The sequence below is a fragment of the Erythrolamprus reginae genome, chromosome 1, assembly GCF_031021105.1.
Source record: "Erythrolamprus reginae isolate rEryReg1 chromosome 1, rEryReg1.hap1, whole genome shotgun sequence".
Lineage (NCBI taxonomy): Eukaryota > Metazoa > Chordata > Lepidosauria > Squamata > Dipsadidae > Erythrolamprus > Erythrolamprus reginae.
Window position 1 is genome coordinate 231,252,548 of NC_091950.1, and position 15,575 is coordinate 231,268,122.

Below are 15,575 nucleotides of genomic sequence, written 5' to 3' on the forward strand. Positions count from 1 at the left end.
CTAACCTGTCCCCGTCATTTCAATGGAAAGGGCCTACTCCAGATCCTGTCAGAGAAAGAATTTTAGCTGGCAGAATCCAGGTTAAGAGCCCTTTCTGCTGTGGTCCCTGCCCTCTGCAATATTTTTCCATCAGAGTGTGTGGTCCATCCCCACACACTTGGCCTTCAGAACTTGTCTCTTCTGCTTTGCGTGAGCTTCCATTAAGGGCCTGCTACAGAGGGTGTGGCTGAGAGGTAGAGAAGATTCTCACCCTCATCTTAAAGATCATAAGTGATCTCTGTGACCTTATTATCAGCAACTGTGTTCTCTTTGCCGATGATGTTAAAATATTTAATACCACCGACTATACTGCTACTCTTCAAAAGGATCTTGACCATGTAGCTGAATGCTCTAACAACTGGCAACTTCAAATCTCAGCCAAGAAATGCTCTGTCTTACACATTGGCAAACAGAATCAGAACATTAAATACAAACTTGGTGGAAATGAACTTGTAGGCAACCCTTGCTTTGTCAAAGACCTTGGAATACTTATATCCAATGACCTAAGTGCCAGAGCCCACTGTAACAACATTGCCAAAAGAGCAGTGTTAATCTAATCTTACTTAGCTTCTTCTCCAAAAACATTGAACTGCTAACCAGAGCTTACAAAACATTTGTCAGACCAATTCTAGAATACAGTTCACCTGTATGAAACCCACATTGCATATCAGACATAAATACAATCAAGAGAGTCCAGAAATATTTCACAAAAAGAATCCTTCATTCCTCCTCTCGCAACAAAACACTTTACTCCATCAGACTTGAAATACTGCAATTAGACAATTTACAACTATGTCGCCTCGGATATGATCTAACAGTAGTTCATAAAATCATATACCAAAATTTCCTTCCCGTTAGTGACTACTTTATCTTCAACCACAACAACACATGAGCATGTAATAGATTCAAACTTAATGTAAACCACTCCAAACTAGATTGCAGAAAATATAACTTCAGCAATAGAGTGATCAATGCCTGGAATGCATTACCTTACTCTGGTTTCTTCCCCAAACCCCAAAATCTTTAACCTCAGATTGTCTACTGTTGACCTCTCCCCTTTTCTAAGAAGTCTGTAAGGGGCAGCATAAGTGCACCTTTGTGCCTACCATCCCTGTCCTACTATTGTCTTCTTTTATCATTATTTACTAATTATGTTATGCTTATAAAAACTACTATCCTATACTTGTTTGACTAAATGAATGAATGAATGAAGGGATGAAGGGATGAATGAATGAATGAATGAAAGGTTGAATGAATGAATAAATAAATAAATAAATCCTGTTTCCTAACTTTTAATCTTCTCATTTTCATTTTAATTGTGTTTAGCACATTTGAACTTTTTATTATATTGTAAGCTGCCCAGAATCGCAATATTAGTGAGGTGGGTGGCATAGAAATTTAATAGTTTAATAAATAATAAGAGAGATACTGTAGGAGGATTTCAAAAAAGAGAAATAGTTGTTGGCTCTTACCCTGTATACCATGCAGGTTCTGGAGAGAACAAAGCTGCCTACATCTGTCCTAGTTATTTTTGTTCACTAGCAAGAATTCTGAATTTTAAATTTCAGGATACACAGAATGTTTTGATGTTAGGTAAGGGCTGCATGCTAATTGGAATAAAAAAGAACTGGCTTCTTCAAAACCTACATGATTTATAATAAGCGCTGTATGTTGGACTTTAGTACTGGGGAATGTATGCTGTGAAATTGACATTTCCCCCCTTGTACTATACCTGATATTTCAAAAGAAGAGAATGAACAACTTCTGACTTTCCTACTTTCCCCTTCTACTATGTCTCTGTGAAAGGCTCAGGTTCAGGTCTCTAATCCAGTCCCAACTATGAGCTGCTAGGGGAACGGTCAGGAACGCAGTTCCGGTAGCAAAATTTGGAGCTCCACCCCAGAGCACCCAATTTGCACTAAAAGATGTTGAAACAAAATGCATAAGCCACACCTGTGGTGTGGTAGTAAAAATTTTGGTAGCCCTAATAACAAGAAGCAAGGGAAGGGCACAGGAATGGTACAGAAGTAAGGTTTTGTGTTTCTTCCTGACAGCCGTTCCCCAATCATGAATCAGAGATGAATTCTGGCTTACCTCGTGCCAATTCGGTTTCTGACGGGCATGGGGGCGTGCCTGCGCAGTGATAAAATCCTAGCTGAGAAAGCAGACCCAGGTTCGGTGAATGGGGGGAAATTCCCACTACCGGTTCTATAGAGGTAGGATTCCACCTCTGCCATGAATCTACACCTTTCGCTGCTCTGGAGCAGTGAAAGGAAACATTTATTTTATGGGGTAGATTGCAGTATTTGACTCTAGTTCTACCTAGGTCTGTTGTGTTCATCGCCCCCCCCCAAACCCCCCCCCCCCACTCTTGGTAGAGAGAACCATTTGTCTAGATTAGAGTTGTTTCCATAATGAGCATATTTTGTTGTTCCTTTGTACTTAAAAACAAACAGATAGGACTTTGTTTTCCAAATAGTTCTATCCATTGGTTTGCAGCTGAGGCTAGAAAACAGGAATGAAAACAGCTATCAGGAAACTGAAGAACAGAGAGCAGTGCGGTCCTGAGATATTATTGGAAATGTTTCTTGGTTTTCAATACTTTACCAATGATGCCTCAAATCTTGGGCTTGTTGCTGAATTATATGTAGTGTGAGCACAATTCCACTGTGTGTACTGTGTACAATTAAATTTCAATGAAAGTATATATATATACACATACACACATACATACATACATACATACGTACGTACGTACGTACGTACGTACGTACATACATACATACATACATACATACATACGGACAGACATACATACATAGTGAACATAGTGGAATTACACACACACATGCACGCATGCACACGCCACTGTCAAAATAAGACAGGAGAGAGATCACTTATTTTCCGCCTTCATGCTTCTTACATATAATCCAAACACATTCGAGTGTCAATTTAGGATCAACTTGGCTTATAGAATAAAACAAACTGAACTGTTTGACAACATTTTTGTATTTCTGAAATACTTGTACCTAAGCACACATTGAAGTCATTACACAAGCAAGCCTTTGAAACATTTTTAGCTGTCTCTGAGTAGACAGAATGGAGTATAATTCCCACTTATTTCCTTTTCAAATAGTAAATTTTGCAGGAGCTGTTCCATAGTGATGGCTGAATCTGATTGTTTAATAACAACGTGTCAGCTTCTCTGTTTGATATGTTAATATGACTCTGGGTTTTCCCAGAATTCTCTCTGAGTGGCAGTTTGGCACTCGGGTGGTCAGAGTAGATTGAGAATTTTCACAGTTGCCTTTGGCTTCACCCAGCTCCCCTGCCAGTCAGGGCACACCGCCCATAAACTGCATGCCAATCAACGTCACGGTTAAAGGGGTTCTCAGTCAGCTGGGGTAACTTGAATTTTTGACAATGTAATTATGGCCCTTGCGTCCACAATAGAAGCCTGAACAGGATGGAAGGTTTTTTATTGATTGTTTCAGAAGGGAAATTTATCAATGTCTCTGGTACTGTTCATATTTATTCCCTAAAAAACCTCTCCTGACAAGTTTTCAAAGACAAAACTAGCTTGGTGGCCTTGTCCATAGTTTTGCCCCTTCTATCAAAATTGATCCAGACTGGTCTGAAATAACTTGCACAGTTTTGACATGTGAGTTTTGCTGGAGAACATCAGCATAAATGCTGTTGCACTATTGCATGTACATCTATCCTGTTTTGTTATTGGGAACTTGGATGGCATGCCAGAGAGTAGAATTTCCAAAATGGCATATAGCCTTAAAGGTAAACTTTAATAGTCGTGAAGCTTATTACCTTGATATTATTAATCTCAGTTTACTCATATTCACTCTGTTCTATGCCTTCCATTCCTTTCTGCTCATTAATCCATTCAACGTTCTTGAGAGCCCAAATAATGGAGAGTAAGTAAGTGATGCTAAAATGCACTTTTCAGTTGAATCTTCTGTGCTTCTTCATGATTTTAATGCTTCATTGTTTGCGTACTTGTACAATTTAGTTATTTGTGACAATGTAAATTTGTATCATGCCCAATAGTTTTTGGCAGATCAGTGTGTGCTAGAGGCTTATACTTTCTAACTTCCACACTTATTATTAAAAACATTTGTAGAATGTTCTGTATTTTCATTTAATAATAAACAAATTTTGTCACAGAAGTTGAATCATATATTCTAAGCATAACAGGGTGTCTTGAAGATGATTTTAAATCTCAAACTTGGCGAATCTCCTTGGAACTTTCAAATTCCTTTTAAATGAAGAACTCATCAAAATTGATCTGATAAGTGAATGCAACATATGAAATTGACCCAGTTTATACTACTGGATGTTGTGTTTGTTATTAAAAAAACACTGGAACATTAAAATGTATCTTTTATTGGATTGCATTGATTCTTAAAAACTATAGAAACTTTCTCTGTCCTACAAAATTATAAGGTATTATAGTTTTGAAAAATTCTATAGTGAAAGATAACTTTATTCGAATCTGATCACAATTTATTAAGTACAATAATTATGTTTTATTGGTAGATAATGCCAGAAATACTAAATGTAAAGTTATATTCTTTTCCCCCCCCAATCAGTAATAATTAAGAAAATGAATTAAATAATTGAGGTATTATACTGAGCAACCATTTTTAACTGTAAACCTTTTGGTAAAAATATGATTCTAAATTTAATTTCTTAGGTTTTTGCACCAGCAACTTTTCTTTTGTTAGAAATCTAAGTAATAGAAAATCTTTGTGGTTGATAGCTTAATTGTTTTCTCCACCATATAGTGCTATCATATATGTTAACTACTCATGAATAAACTGTAGTAATTATTTTGCTTCCAAAGTATTTTAGTCATGGTGGGACCATAGTTTTGAAAACTGTCAGAACAAAAACTCTCCCTCAAGTCGTTTTAATCCCTCGGTGCTTTACAGATGATCATCTTTATTTCCAGTGCCAAATTTTGCTGGATTGAGTGCCAATTTGAAGTTTTGGAAAAAATCCAGTTTGTTTTAAAGAGGTGGAATTACATGGAGGCATCTTCAGAGCAATTTGAGAATAACTAAAATGGCAGGGAAGGTTTCTGCAAATACAATGCTATTGTTTTATTATTAATTCACCAAAGTGAATTAACCTGTGACAATTCAGAAAGTTGATAGCAAAACTGGACTATTTCTATAATTAATAAAGATTAAGTGTCAGTATTATAGTATTAGCACCGCTTTATAAAGTCTTAATAATGCTTAATGATAAAGCCTTAATAAGATTAAGTGTCAGTATTATTTCATTTATTTTATTTTATTTATTTGTTTTGTCACGTATATATTGGTGGTATACAAATATTTATATACATGATACTAGTAAAAGAGAAACATTAGGACATTATTATAGTATTAATACTGCTTAATAAAGCCTCAATAAGGCCACACCTGGAATACTGCATCCAGTTTTGCTCACCAGATTACACAAAAGATGTTGAGACTTGGAAAAAAGTGCAAAGAGACGCAACAAGGTGATAAAAGGCCTATAGACTAAAACATATGAAGAACAGTTCCAGGATTTGACTAATCTAGAGAAAAGGACGAGGTGTTGCATGATAGCAGTATTCCAGTATTTGAGAGGTTGCCAGAAAGAGGAGAGGGTCAACTTATTTACCAAAGCACCTATAAGTAGGATAATAAACAATGAGTTTCAAGGAGAGAAGCAACTTGGAACTAAAGAGAGACTTCCTAATAGTGAGGACAATTAATCGGTGGAACAGATGCTTCATTAGTAGAGGTTTTTGCAAACAGTTTTCACCCTCCCCAGGCTCCAAGAAAGCCTCTGGAGCCTGGGGAGGGCAAACAATGGGCCTACTGGGCACACTGGAAGTCAAGCATGCGTGCATGGAGGGGGGGCAGGACAACATGGGTGGGTCATGCACACATGTGTAAGGGGGCAAGGGGTGGGGGAATTCAATTATGGCCATGTGCTTTTGGCACCTGTGGGAAAAAAGGTTCACCATCACTATACTATTGGCTTTTTATAAACTGTCCCAAATAAAAAATAGTTTTCCTAGTTAGCCTGAAAAAATGAGGTCCTTTTTCTTTAACCTTGCCTTCAGTGATGGAGAATTTAAGTGAGTGTATCCAATTTCTTTGGATGAGTTTTCTCTAATTCAGTGTTTCCCAAACTTGGCAACTTGAAGATATTTGGACTTCAACTCCCAGAATTCACCGGCCAGTATCCGCTGGCTGGGGAATTCTGGGAGTTGAAGTCCAAATATCTTCAAGTTGCCAAGGTTGGGAAACATTGCTCTAATTGGAGGGATACTTTGCTTTTATCCTGCTTTTAGCTGAGTTTTGATCAATTGTGGAGAAGTCCAGAAATCTTTACAGGTTTCTTTCTTTGATGTACACAAAGGTTGCTTTTCAACATGAAGAGGAGCACACCTCCCCTCAACTACCAACAGAGCTCACCTTGCACCATTTGAACTTTTCTGTGCATTTGTCAATTGTTACAAAATATTATCTACCTCTGAAAAGATGCCAAAATTCCCAGTTAAGATAATGGGATAAATTTCAAAGAAATGCAGAAAAATGAATGGATTATACTGAATGTGGAGGGAGATATTGGAAATGTATTGCTTTTTTTTTTACAATGAGGATAAGGGAGAATCTAATTAAGGAGTGATCAAAGCACTTAGGGCAGGAGTGTCAAACTCAAGGCCCAGGGCCACAGGGGCCCTGCAAGCAAAAACAGAGCGTGGGAGGGTTGCAGGTGGCTCTCTGGAGCTCTGTTTTCACTGGCAGAGGGTTGTTATAGAGGTGGGTTCTAAAATTTATTTATTTTATTTATTTATTTATTTTGTCCAATACACAATAATACACAATGAAGGTTATAGAGCAGTGTTTCCCAACCTTTTTTGAGCCGCGGCACATTATTCATATTTTCAAAATCCTGGGGAACACTGAACGGGGGGATGGGGGGGCGCGGGGGGGCTAAAGAAAAGTTTGGACAAAAAATATCTCTTCCTCCATTTCACTCTATTTCTCCCTCCCTCTTTCTCTTCCTTCCTTCCCTTCTTTCTCTCTCTCCATCCCTCTTTCTTTCTTCCTCTCTTTTTTGCTCTCTCTCTCCCTCCTTCCCTCCCTCTATGTCTTTCTCTCTCCCTTGCTCTCTTTCTGCCTCTCTTGCTATCTCTCATTCTCTCTCTTTCTCTCTCTTTCTCTGTCTCTCTTGCTATGTCTCTTTCTTTCTCTCTCTCTCTCTTTCTCTCTTTCTCTGTCTCTCTCTGTCTCTCTTGCTATCTCTTTCTCTCTCTCTCTGTCTCTCTTTCTCTTGCTATCTCTCTTTCTCTCTCTTTCTGTGTCTCTTGCTATCTCTCTTTCTTTCTCGCTCTCTATCTTTCTCTCTTTCTCTGTCTCTCTCTCTGTCTCTCTTGCTATCTCTTTCTCTCTCTCTTTCTATCTCTTTCTCTCTCTCTTGCTATCTCTTTCTTTCTTTTTCTCTCTCTCTCTTGCTATGTCTCTCTTTCTCTCTCTCTCGGGCGGGGGGTGGGGGCTAAAGAAAAGTTTGGACAAAAAAATATCTCTTCCTCCATTTCACTCTATTTCTCCCTCCCTCTTTCCTCCTTCCCTCTTTCCATTGTATCTCTCCCTCCCTCTTTCCTTTCTATCTATTTTCTTTCTATCTCTCCCTCCCTCTTTCCATTGTATCTCTACCTCCCTCTTCCCTCCCTCCCTCTTTCCTTTCTATCTCTCCCTCCCTCTTTCCTTTCTATCTCTCCCTCCCTCTTTCCTTTCTATCTCTCCCTCCCTCTTTCCTTTCTATCTATTTTCTTTCTATCTCTCCCTCCCTCTTTCCTCCCTCCCTCTTTCCTTTCTATCTCTCCCTCCCTCCCTCTTTCCTTTCTATCCTTCTCTCCGTCCCTCAGCGGTGGCAAAGAAGAAGGAAGGCAGGCTGCAGAGGGCACCGAGGACAAGAGCGCTCGCTCACTCCCTCGCCCTCTGATTTCCCTCCCTCGCTGCTGAAGGGACGAGTGCGGGCATGAGCGCGCGCACGGGCCCGTTGCAAGAAGTTTTTGTTTGTTTGTTTTTTCCTTCCCCCGGCTCACGGGAGAGAGGGAGAGAGAAAGAAAGAGCGCAGCCAGGGAAAGCGGCCTCGAGCCAAGTGCGAACTGCAGGATGCGGCAAAGGACTCCTTGCCAACCAAAAAGGGGGTGAAGGCAAAGCCTGGGAGGCGGGGAAGGGAAGAGCGGGAGACCCCCAGACAGAACGGCTGAGGGGAAGGAAAGACGGAAGGAGGGAGGGATTGAGAAGCGAAGCCAGGGAGGGCTGAGAGAAAAGGGGAGCGGCGCGCGAGAGAGAGGGGGGGCGGGCATTCCCGAAACGAATGGAGAAAGCCCTCTCTCGCAGCGAAAGCACTCCCAGCCAGGGGGCTGCGAGAGAGGGCATTCTCCGTCCGTTTCGGGAAAGCCCGCCCCGGCACCGGCAGCGCCCCACCCAGCTGGAGCTTCCCTAGGAGCTCTGCGGCACACCTGGCTGTGTCTCGCGGCACACTAGTGTGCCGCGGCACACTGGTTGGGAAACGCTGTTATAGAGGATATAGGAGAGAAGAAATACGAGATATAGGAGAGACTATAGGACAGGGGCCGGAAGGCACTCTAGTGTGCTTATGTATGCCCCTTACTGACCTCTTAGGAATCTGGAGAGGTCAACCGTGGATAGTCTAAGGGTAAAATGTTGGGGGTTAGGGGATGATACTACAGAGTCTGGTAGTGAGATCCACGCTTCGACAAACCGATTACTAAAGTCATATTTTTTACAGTCAAGTTTGGAGCAGTTAATATTAAGCTTGAATCTGTTGTGTCCTCTTGTGTTGTTGTGGTTGAAGCTGAAGTAGTCTTTGACAAGCAGGACATTGCAACATATGATCTTGTGGGCAATACTTAGATCATGTTTAAGGAGAGGCAGGGGGAAAGGTCAATAATGCTCATGAGAAAACTGAGGCTCCTAAGTGGGATTGAGCCTTCCCGTTCACATTTTCACCTCAGGACATCACTGGCAGCCACTTCCTTCTGAAGTCTGTGCTCTTTCCTTTGCTGCTTTTCCTCCTTGATGCTTGGAGGCAGTGGTTTCGTTTGCTGTTTTGAGAGCTCTGCGGGGTGAGCAGCCAAGTGAGCAAGCCAGGATCTGCCGGCTGCCTTTAATCTGCAGTTTAATCATGAACACATTTACTCATGAGCATGGTGCTCACAAGTAAACTGCAGATCAGAGGTAGCCAGTGTGAGCACTACACCTAAAGGGCAGGCAGTCTTTGGCAGAGATGGTGCTGACTCTGCTCTGTGGTGCTGGGGACCCTGCCATCTTTTGGGGCTGCTGCTCACTGTATGCTGGCCAAAGCCATGCGAGAAAACTCCCTGGGAGTTCTGGGACACGCTATCGCCACTGCTGTCATGCAGCTACGACAGGGGCACTGCTCATTGCTGCTGCAGCTCCTGCCACTGCCCCTTTATTTCTACCTCTGCCCTGCCAGCATCCCTGCTGCAATGCTTACCTGTGTGAAGGCAGGAGGAGGCAGTGGATGCACGTGGTGAAGGCGAGGCAGGGCGAGCGCCCAAATGAGCAGAACTGGCTTGGGGGTGTGGCCAGCTTGCCATTACTGCCAGTTCAGAGAGCTCGCCACTATTTTTACTAACGGTTCTATAGAACTGATTCAAACTAGGAGGAAACCCACCTCTGGGTTGCAGGAAGTCGTCTCAGCCAAAAACGGAGCTCGGGGGACCATTTTTGCTGGCAGTGTACTTGTGCCATCACAAGTGACACTGACAAGAGTAACATCAAGCTGACCATGCCCATCCTGGCCATGTTTCCCTCTTCCCCTGAGATCAAATACAACCCTGATGTGGCCCTCAATGAAATCAAGTTTGACATCCCTCACTTAGGGGAAGGGGCAATAAGATTAGTGAATGGCAAACTTGAGAGAGAAGGTGATCACTCATTGGCTTATATTCTCTGCCATTTGCAAATGACTAACATGAGCTAAGCAAAGTTTGGCTCAAGATTCTCTGTGTGAGCCCCTGAGTCTCACACATATATACAACATAGCGCACAAAGTGTTTTGTAGCTGTAATACCCGAGGAAAGTTGATAAAAGTTAATGTTGCAAATACATTGCTGAACCAAAGTAGTGTATCTTGATGTGGCAGACTCCTAGTGGTTAATTTTTAATATAATGCTAATTTTAGGAATAACCTGTGTTTGAATAGTGCTGATTTATTGCACTTTTCCAGATGAAATTTTAGATTACAATCTTTATTTCCACTATACTGTATAAAATAGAAGGAACAGTTAAAATTGCTTAGTTGGGTGAGTGATGAGTGGTGGCTGAGTTGGAGGCAGGGGCAGGAACATTGGATCAATGTACTTCAATTATGTTAAATCAAAATATTTAGATGAAATCAGTAGCCTCGCAAATATATATATACAACATTTACAGAGTATGTGAAATAAGGATAAGAATATTTATTCTGAAGAAATTCAGGGCCAGGCCAAGACATTTTTCTGCCTGAGGTAGAATAACAAATGGTGACCTTCTCTTCAAGTCACAATATATAATATCTTTAACTGAATAATTAATTCTGGCACTTATGAGAAACTCCCACAAGTATCTTTCTCTAACAGGAAAAATATATACACATTTTATTAAATGATAAACAATGTGCTTCCTTTTCATGACATCCAGAATCATTTGTCCAACTCAGCTATCACTATGTACCTAATAGTAGGGCTGCCTGGCCCTGCAGCAATTTAAAGCAGGATCAACAGAATTAGTATAACATGATTGTTATAAAGATAACACGATGTGTGTAAAATGCCGTTTATTCTAAAACTGAGTAAAGTAAAGTAAGTGTAAAGTAAGGATTATAATAATTATAAAGGGTCTTTCCACTCATTTTATTCTATTTATGTGATGCATGTTTAGTTCTTTGGACATAATACATGCTTATTTTAGACCACCTCTTTGGCTTAGTTCAATTAACTTGTCAGGTAGTAGCCTTATTTTATAATGGAATATCTGCTTATTCTGCTGCTGGAAAGAAATTATAAGATCTGTCCCTTCTTGAAGGTATCTTTCATTTCAGGTATTTTGAGGAACTCTAATAATGCTGGCCTGGGAAGAGTCTGTGCTAAAAATCCCTCCAGGTTCCTTAACATTGTGACATTAGTCTCAAGACACATATATTTAGCTAGTCTTGAAATAGTAATTTATTTCACTTGGAAAATACTAGCAATAGCACTTAGGCTTATATACTGCCCCATCATAGTGCTTTACAGCCCTCTCTGAGCAGTTTACAAATGTCAACATATTGCCCACAACATTGTGGGTTCTCATTTTATCAACTTGGAAAAGATGGAAGGCTGAGTCAACTTCAAGCCCCTTCAGGATCAAATTCTAGTTTGTGGTTAGACTTAGGCTGCAAGACTGAATTCTAACTACCCTGCGCCACCAGGGATAAACTTCACTGCTATTCTAATAACTTATATGCAATGCTCTGTTGAGTATTAGTTGATTTGCTTTAAACATGTTAATGGTTACACCTGAATGTCCATCTCAATTCAATATATATGATGCCCTGTCAGCTGAGTCTTTGACTTGACCAATGAATCTGTATATGTCCAATTGTACTTCCTGTCTAGTTATCTTCCTCAGGTGAGAATTTAATTGATAGCCTCCTTAGATCCAATGTTGTGTTTCAGATTATGACAATATGAAGATGCATATTACAGGATATCCATATTTTTGGGTATTTATTGATATTTTGGTGATTTACAGATAGACTTTATTTAGTAACTGCCTTATTTTGTGCCTCATCACAGTTATGAAGGTGACGAAGTAGTAATATTACAACTAATTCTAATATTTATGAGTTTTGCAGGTCTGAAAAAAGGTCATAAGTAGTGTTGGGTGAACTGAACTTGCAAAGTTCGGGTTCGTGCCGAAGTGCCGCCATCCGGGAGGAGAGTGGGGAATCCCATCGTGGGATTCACCACCTCCTTTTGCTTGTGGCCCTGCAAGTGAAAGGAGGTGGGGAATCCCACAATGGGATTCTGGGGGCGGGACTTTGACGTCACGGAGACTCCTTCATGGCCGGCCAAAACAGGGAGGAAGAAGTCTCCGTGATGTCAAAGCCCCGCCCCCAGAATCCCATCGTGGGATTCCCCACCTCCTTTTTCTTGCAGCGCCGCTGCAGCATCCTTTTCCGTAAAAATAAAAGGAAGCAAAAGGAGGTGGGGAATTCCCCACCTCCTTGTTTATTTTTATGGAAAAGGACGCTGCAGAGGTGCTGCTGCTGTTCGGGTTCGGGTTCGACAAACTCACCCAAACTTCATTGGGTTTGCCCAACACTAGTCATAAGTAGATTTGCAGTTTCATTCAAAGGCTATTTGACTTCATTGTTGGTCTCAGTTGTGGACACTAAACAAGGACCACCTGTATTGCTTTTGTAAGCTGCTCAGATTCACTTTGATTGAAGTTGAATAGAAGAACTTTGCTCTCCTTTTCCCACTCTGAAATGGGTCCCCTGAAAACAGTGTCTTGAATTCATACTTCTAGGGAATTGTATATTAAAACCTGAATTTCAGGAAGCTGTGAAAACACTACATAATCATTTTTTTAAAAGAAAACTGCATTTACTGAGAAGTTTTGGATTTTTTTTCTGATTAAGAAAGGTTAAATTTATGATTAACCATTTCTATCTATATTAATGGGAATACATCCCCCCCCCCAAAAAATTAATTGCTTTGTTATGGAGTACAAATAATACATTGTTGAACACAAATAATGATTAAGTACTGTGATGTCTGTACAAATAGAAACTGGAAGCTATTAATGCTGTGATGATTTATTTTGGAAATATTATGTAGAATATAGATTTGCCCCAACTGTATAGCTGTTGGTTAGTATGACATTGATAAGTTACAAAATCCACTGACTTATTTTGTAATATGAAAAAAACCTGTATATCTTTGAGTTTAATAGTTAAGTCTCCACTATATTCTTACTTTTTTATTTATGAGTACTAAAAGGAAAAGAGGAGAGAACTGCTTGGAGAAGGAAAATAAGTATTTAATTTCTGACTTCTTTTTCTGTACTCTAATTGTGGTTTATGAACTTTTAAATCACCTTAGAAACATAGTATAAACATTTGTATTTGCCTTATTGCATGCTGTGCATATGGAAATCTTTCCTGCTGAAATTTAGTTAGGCTTCTATTGTAGATACAGTGATCCCTCGTTTTTCGCAGGAGATGCGTTCCAAGACCACTCGCGAAAAATGAAAAACCACAAAGTAGAGACGCTATATTTACAACATAAATATAACATTAAAAAACGTAAAAAGCATAACATCTCCCTCACCGATGCCGCTCGCCCCTCCGCCGTCTGCCCCTCGCCCAGCGCTCCATTTTAACCTGTGCCTTAAACCAGGAGAGAGGGGGAGGAGACGTGTGTGTTCTGATGACGACGACGCCCCCTCCTTAGAGGAAGTGGGCTGTCCAGCAGCAGTTGACCTGGGTGAAGGAAGAAGCCAAGCCTGTCACCTGGCGGCCGGACCCATGACTATGGCCATGCTCTGCTATGCGCTCAACAGCCTAGTGATCATGAATAAGAGCAGCGAGGAAGAGGAGGAGGAGAGGAAGAAGGGCGGGGGCTGCCGAGGAGGAGGAGGCAGGAGCAAGACCCCACCTGCCACGTGAGGACCAGAAGCCGTCCGGGGAAGCGAGGGCACAGCAGCTCTGGGCAGCAGCGGCGGCGGCCGTCCCGGTGGCTCCCCCCTACTGCATTCCTCTTCCCATCAGCTGAGCCGCTGTGGCCCATGGAGGAGGCAAAATCCATAGCCACTCCATTTTGGGATTGAGTCTGAGCCTATTAACGAAGAGACCCTTACAGCTCCCAGACACTGGCACATTACCTCCACTGCTTCACTGAGTGAACACAGGGTGGAGATGTATAGCTGAGTGTCATCAGCATACCGATGGTCATGTGTCTTTGATGATCTCTGATGATTTTGGAGACAATGCAAGAAAGTAATTGATCAGGCTATGAGTTTGGCAATCCTGTTATAGAATATTAATTTTTCAACCCACTTTAATGAAATGAAAAATTACATAATGAAAATGTTTAGCATTTTTCACCTATAAGTACTAGCAAAATGACAGTACTGTATTATATTAAAAACTTAAAAATGAGTAAAAGGTGAGTTCTTAATCCATACATTGTTTTCATTACATTCTTAAACACTACAGGTTGGTGCTATGCTTAATAACAATTAAAAACTCCATCCTTTTGTCCTTCATATATGAATCTTATTTAATATTTCAGGCTGTGTCCCAAAAATATCTGTTACATATTTGAAATCAGCAGCATACTCCAATGATACAAAGTTGGACTTAATGGACTTTGTGGATTGGAAACCTGGAGATCAAGTTGTTGTATGTGGAGGAAGTTTTGAAGGTATTCTAAAGAAAAAAGAAATTCTTACCATTAAGGAAATAAATGGTACAGAACTCTACATTGCATCCCCTCTAAGGTAATCATGCCTGACTTTGTAGTGTTGTGTTGGCAGTGGCTCATGTGATGTTAATATGAAGTTCACACAACTGTGGATTTGCATTGGTGCAATTACATTTCAGCTGGAACAGTGGCAATAGACAACTGCTGGTATCTGTTTTTAAGTACTCATCACAAAAAGGGGAATCAATGCTGATGCTGCTATAAGATGTATTAAGGCTAAGCTCTGCCTTCAATTCAGCTTATTTCTGGTATTTAAAAATTGATGGAATTGTTGACTCAATTTGGTAGAACTACAAGTATTTATTCTTATGTATCCTATAGATATTCTTACACTGTTACTGAGAAGCAGGTTGTCGAAGAGCATCTTGCTTTTAGAGCTGTTGTGGCATTGCTGAGTAGAAATCTAGTCATCCAAGGAAATGCCACAAGTGAAAAAGTTTCCCATTTGCGACTCTGTAAAGCAGCAGCTATTTTGGGAGGTGAGTGAGGAAGTGAGGCATGTCAATGCACAACGGAAGTAAATGAGCAGAGCATTGTAGTTTTTAACATCCCAGGTATTTACCATTATTTCAGAGACCCTTCCCAGTTTGCTTCATGTACAGGCTAAAAAATAAATAAGCCCACTTTTCAGTATATGACTTTGAAATATTAAGCAGAACAAACTGAGGCATTTTCTATTTGCTTCAAATGGGAATGGTTGGAGCAGTTAAATGTAGTAATCTGATTCATGCACACACCTTTCTTCCCCAGTTTTAAAGGGAAAAATATATTAAAAGTATTTTGAGTTATTGTAAGAAATATACATCAAAATGCAGGGGGGGAAATGAAACACTAATAACAACAACAACATCAACAACAACAAAAACGGAATTGGAAGGGACATTGGAGGTCTTCTAGTCCAACCCCCTGCTTAGGCAGGAAAACCTACACTACTTCAGACAAATTGTTATCCAACTTCTTCTTAAAAACT

At 40.5% G+C, this 15,575-nt stretch overlaps 1 protein-coding gene across 8 annotated transcripts in view; it reads left to right on the forward strand.

Moving 5' to 3' along the window:
- Positions 1-15,575, forward strand: part of PKHD1 (PKHD1 ciliary IPT domain containing fibrocystin/polyductin) — a 359,271-nt gene that overhangs the window by 148,747 nt on the left and 194,949 nt on the right. For all 8 annotated transcript variants that reach the window (XR_011557350.1, XM_070732513.1, XM_070732506.1 and 5 more), the window contains 2 exons: positions 14,414-14,621; positions 14,927-15,084. Coding sequence is in view for 7 of the 8 variants with exons in the window: in XM_070732513.1 (XP_070588614.1) it covers positions 14,414-14,621; positions 14,927-15,084 (366 nt within the window). In the remaining variant the exon portion in view is untranslated. The remainder of the gene's footprint in view (positions 1-14,413; positions 14,622-14,926; positions 15,085-15,575) is intronic.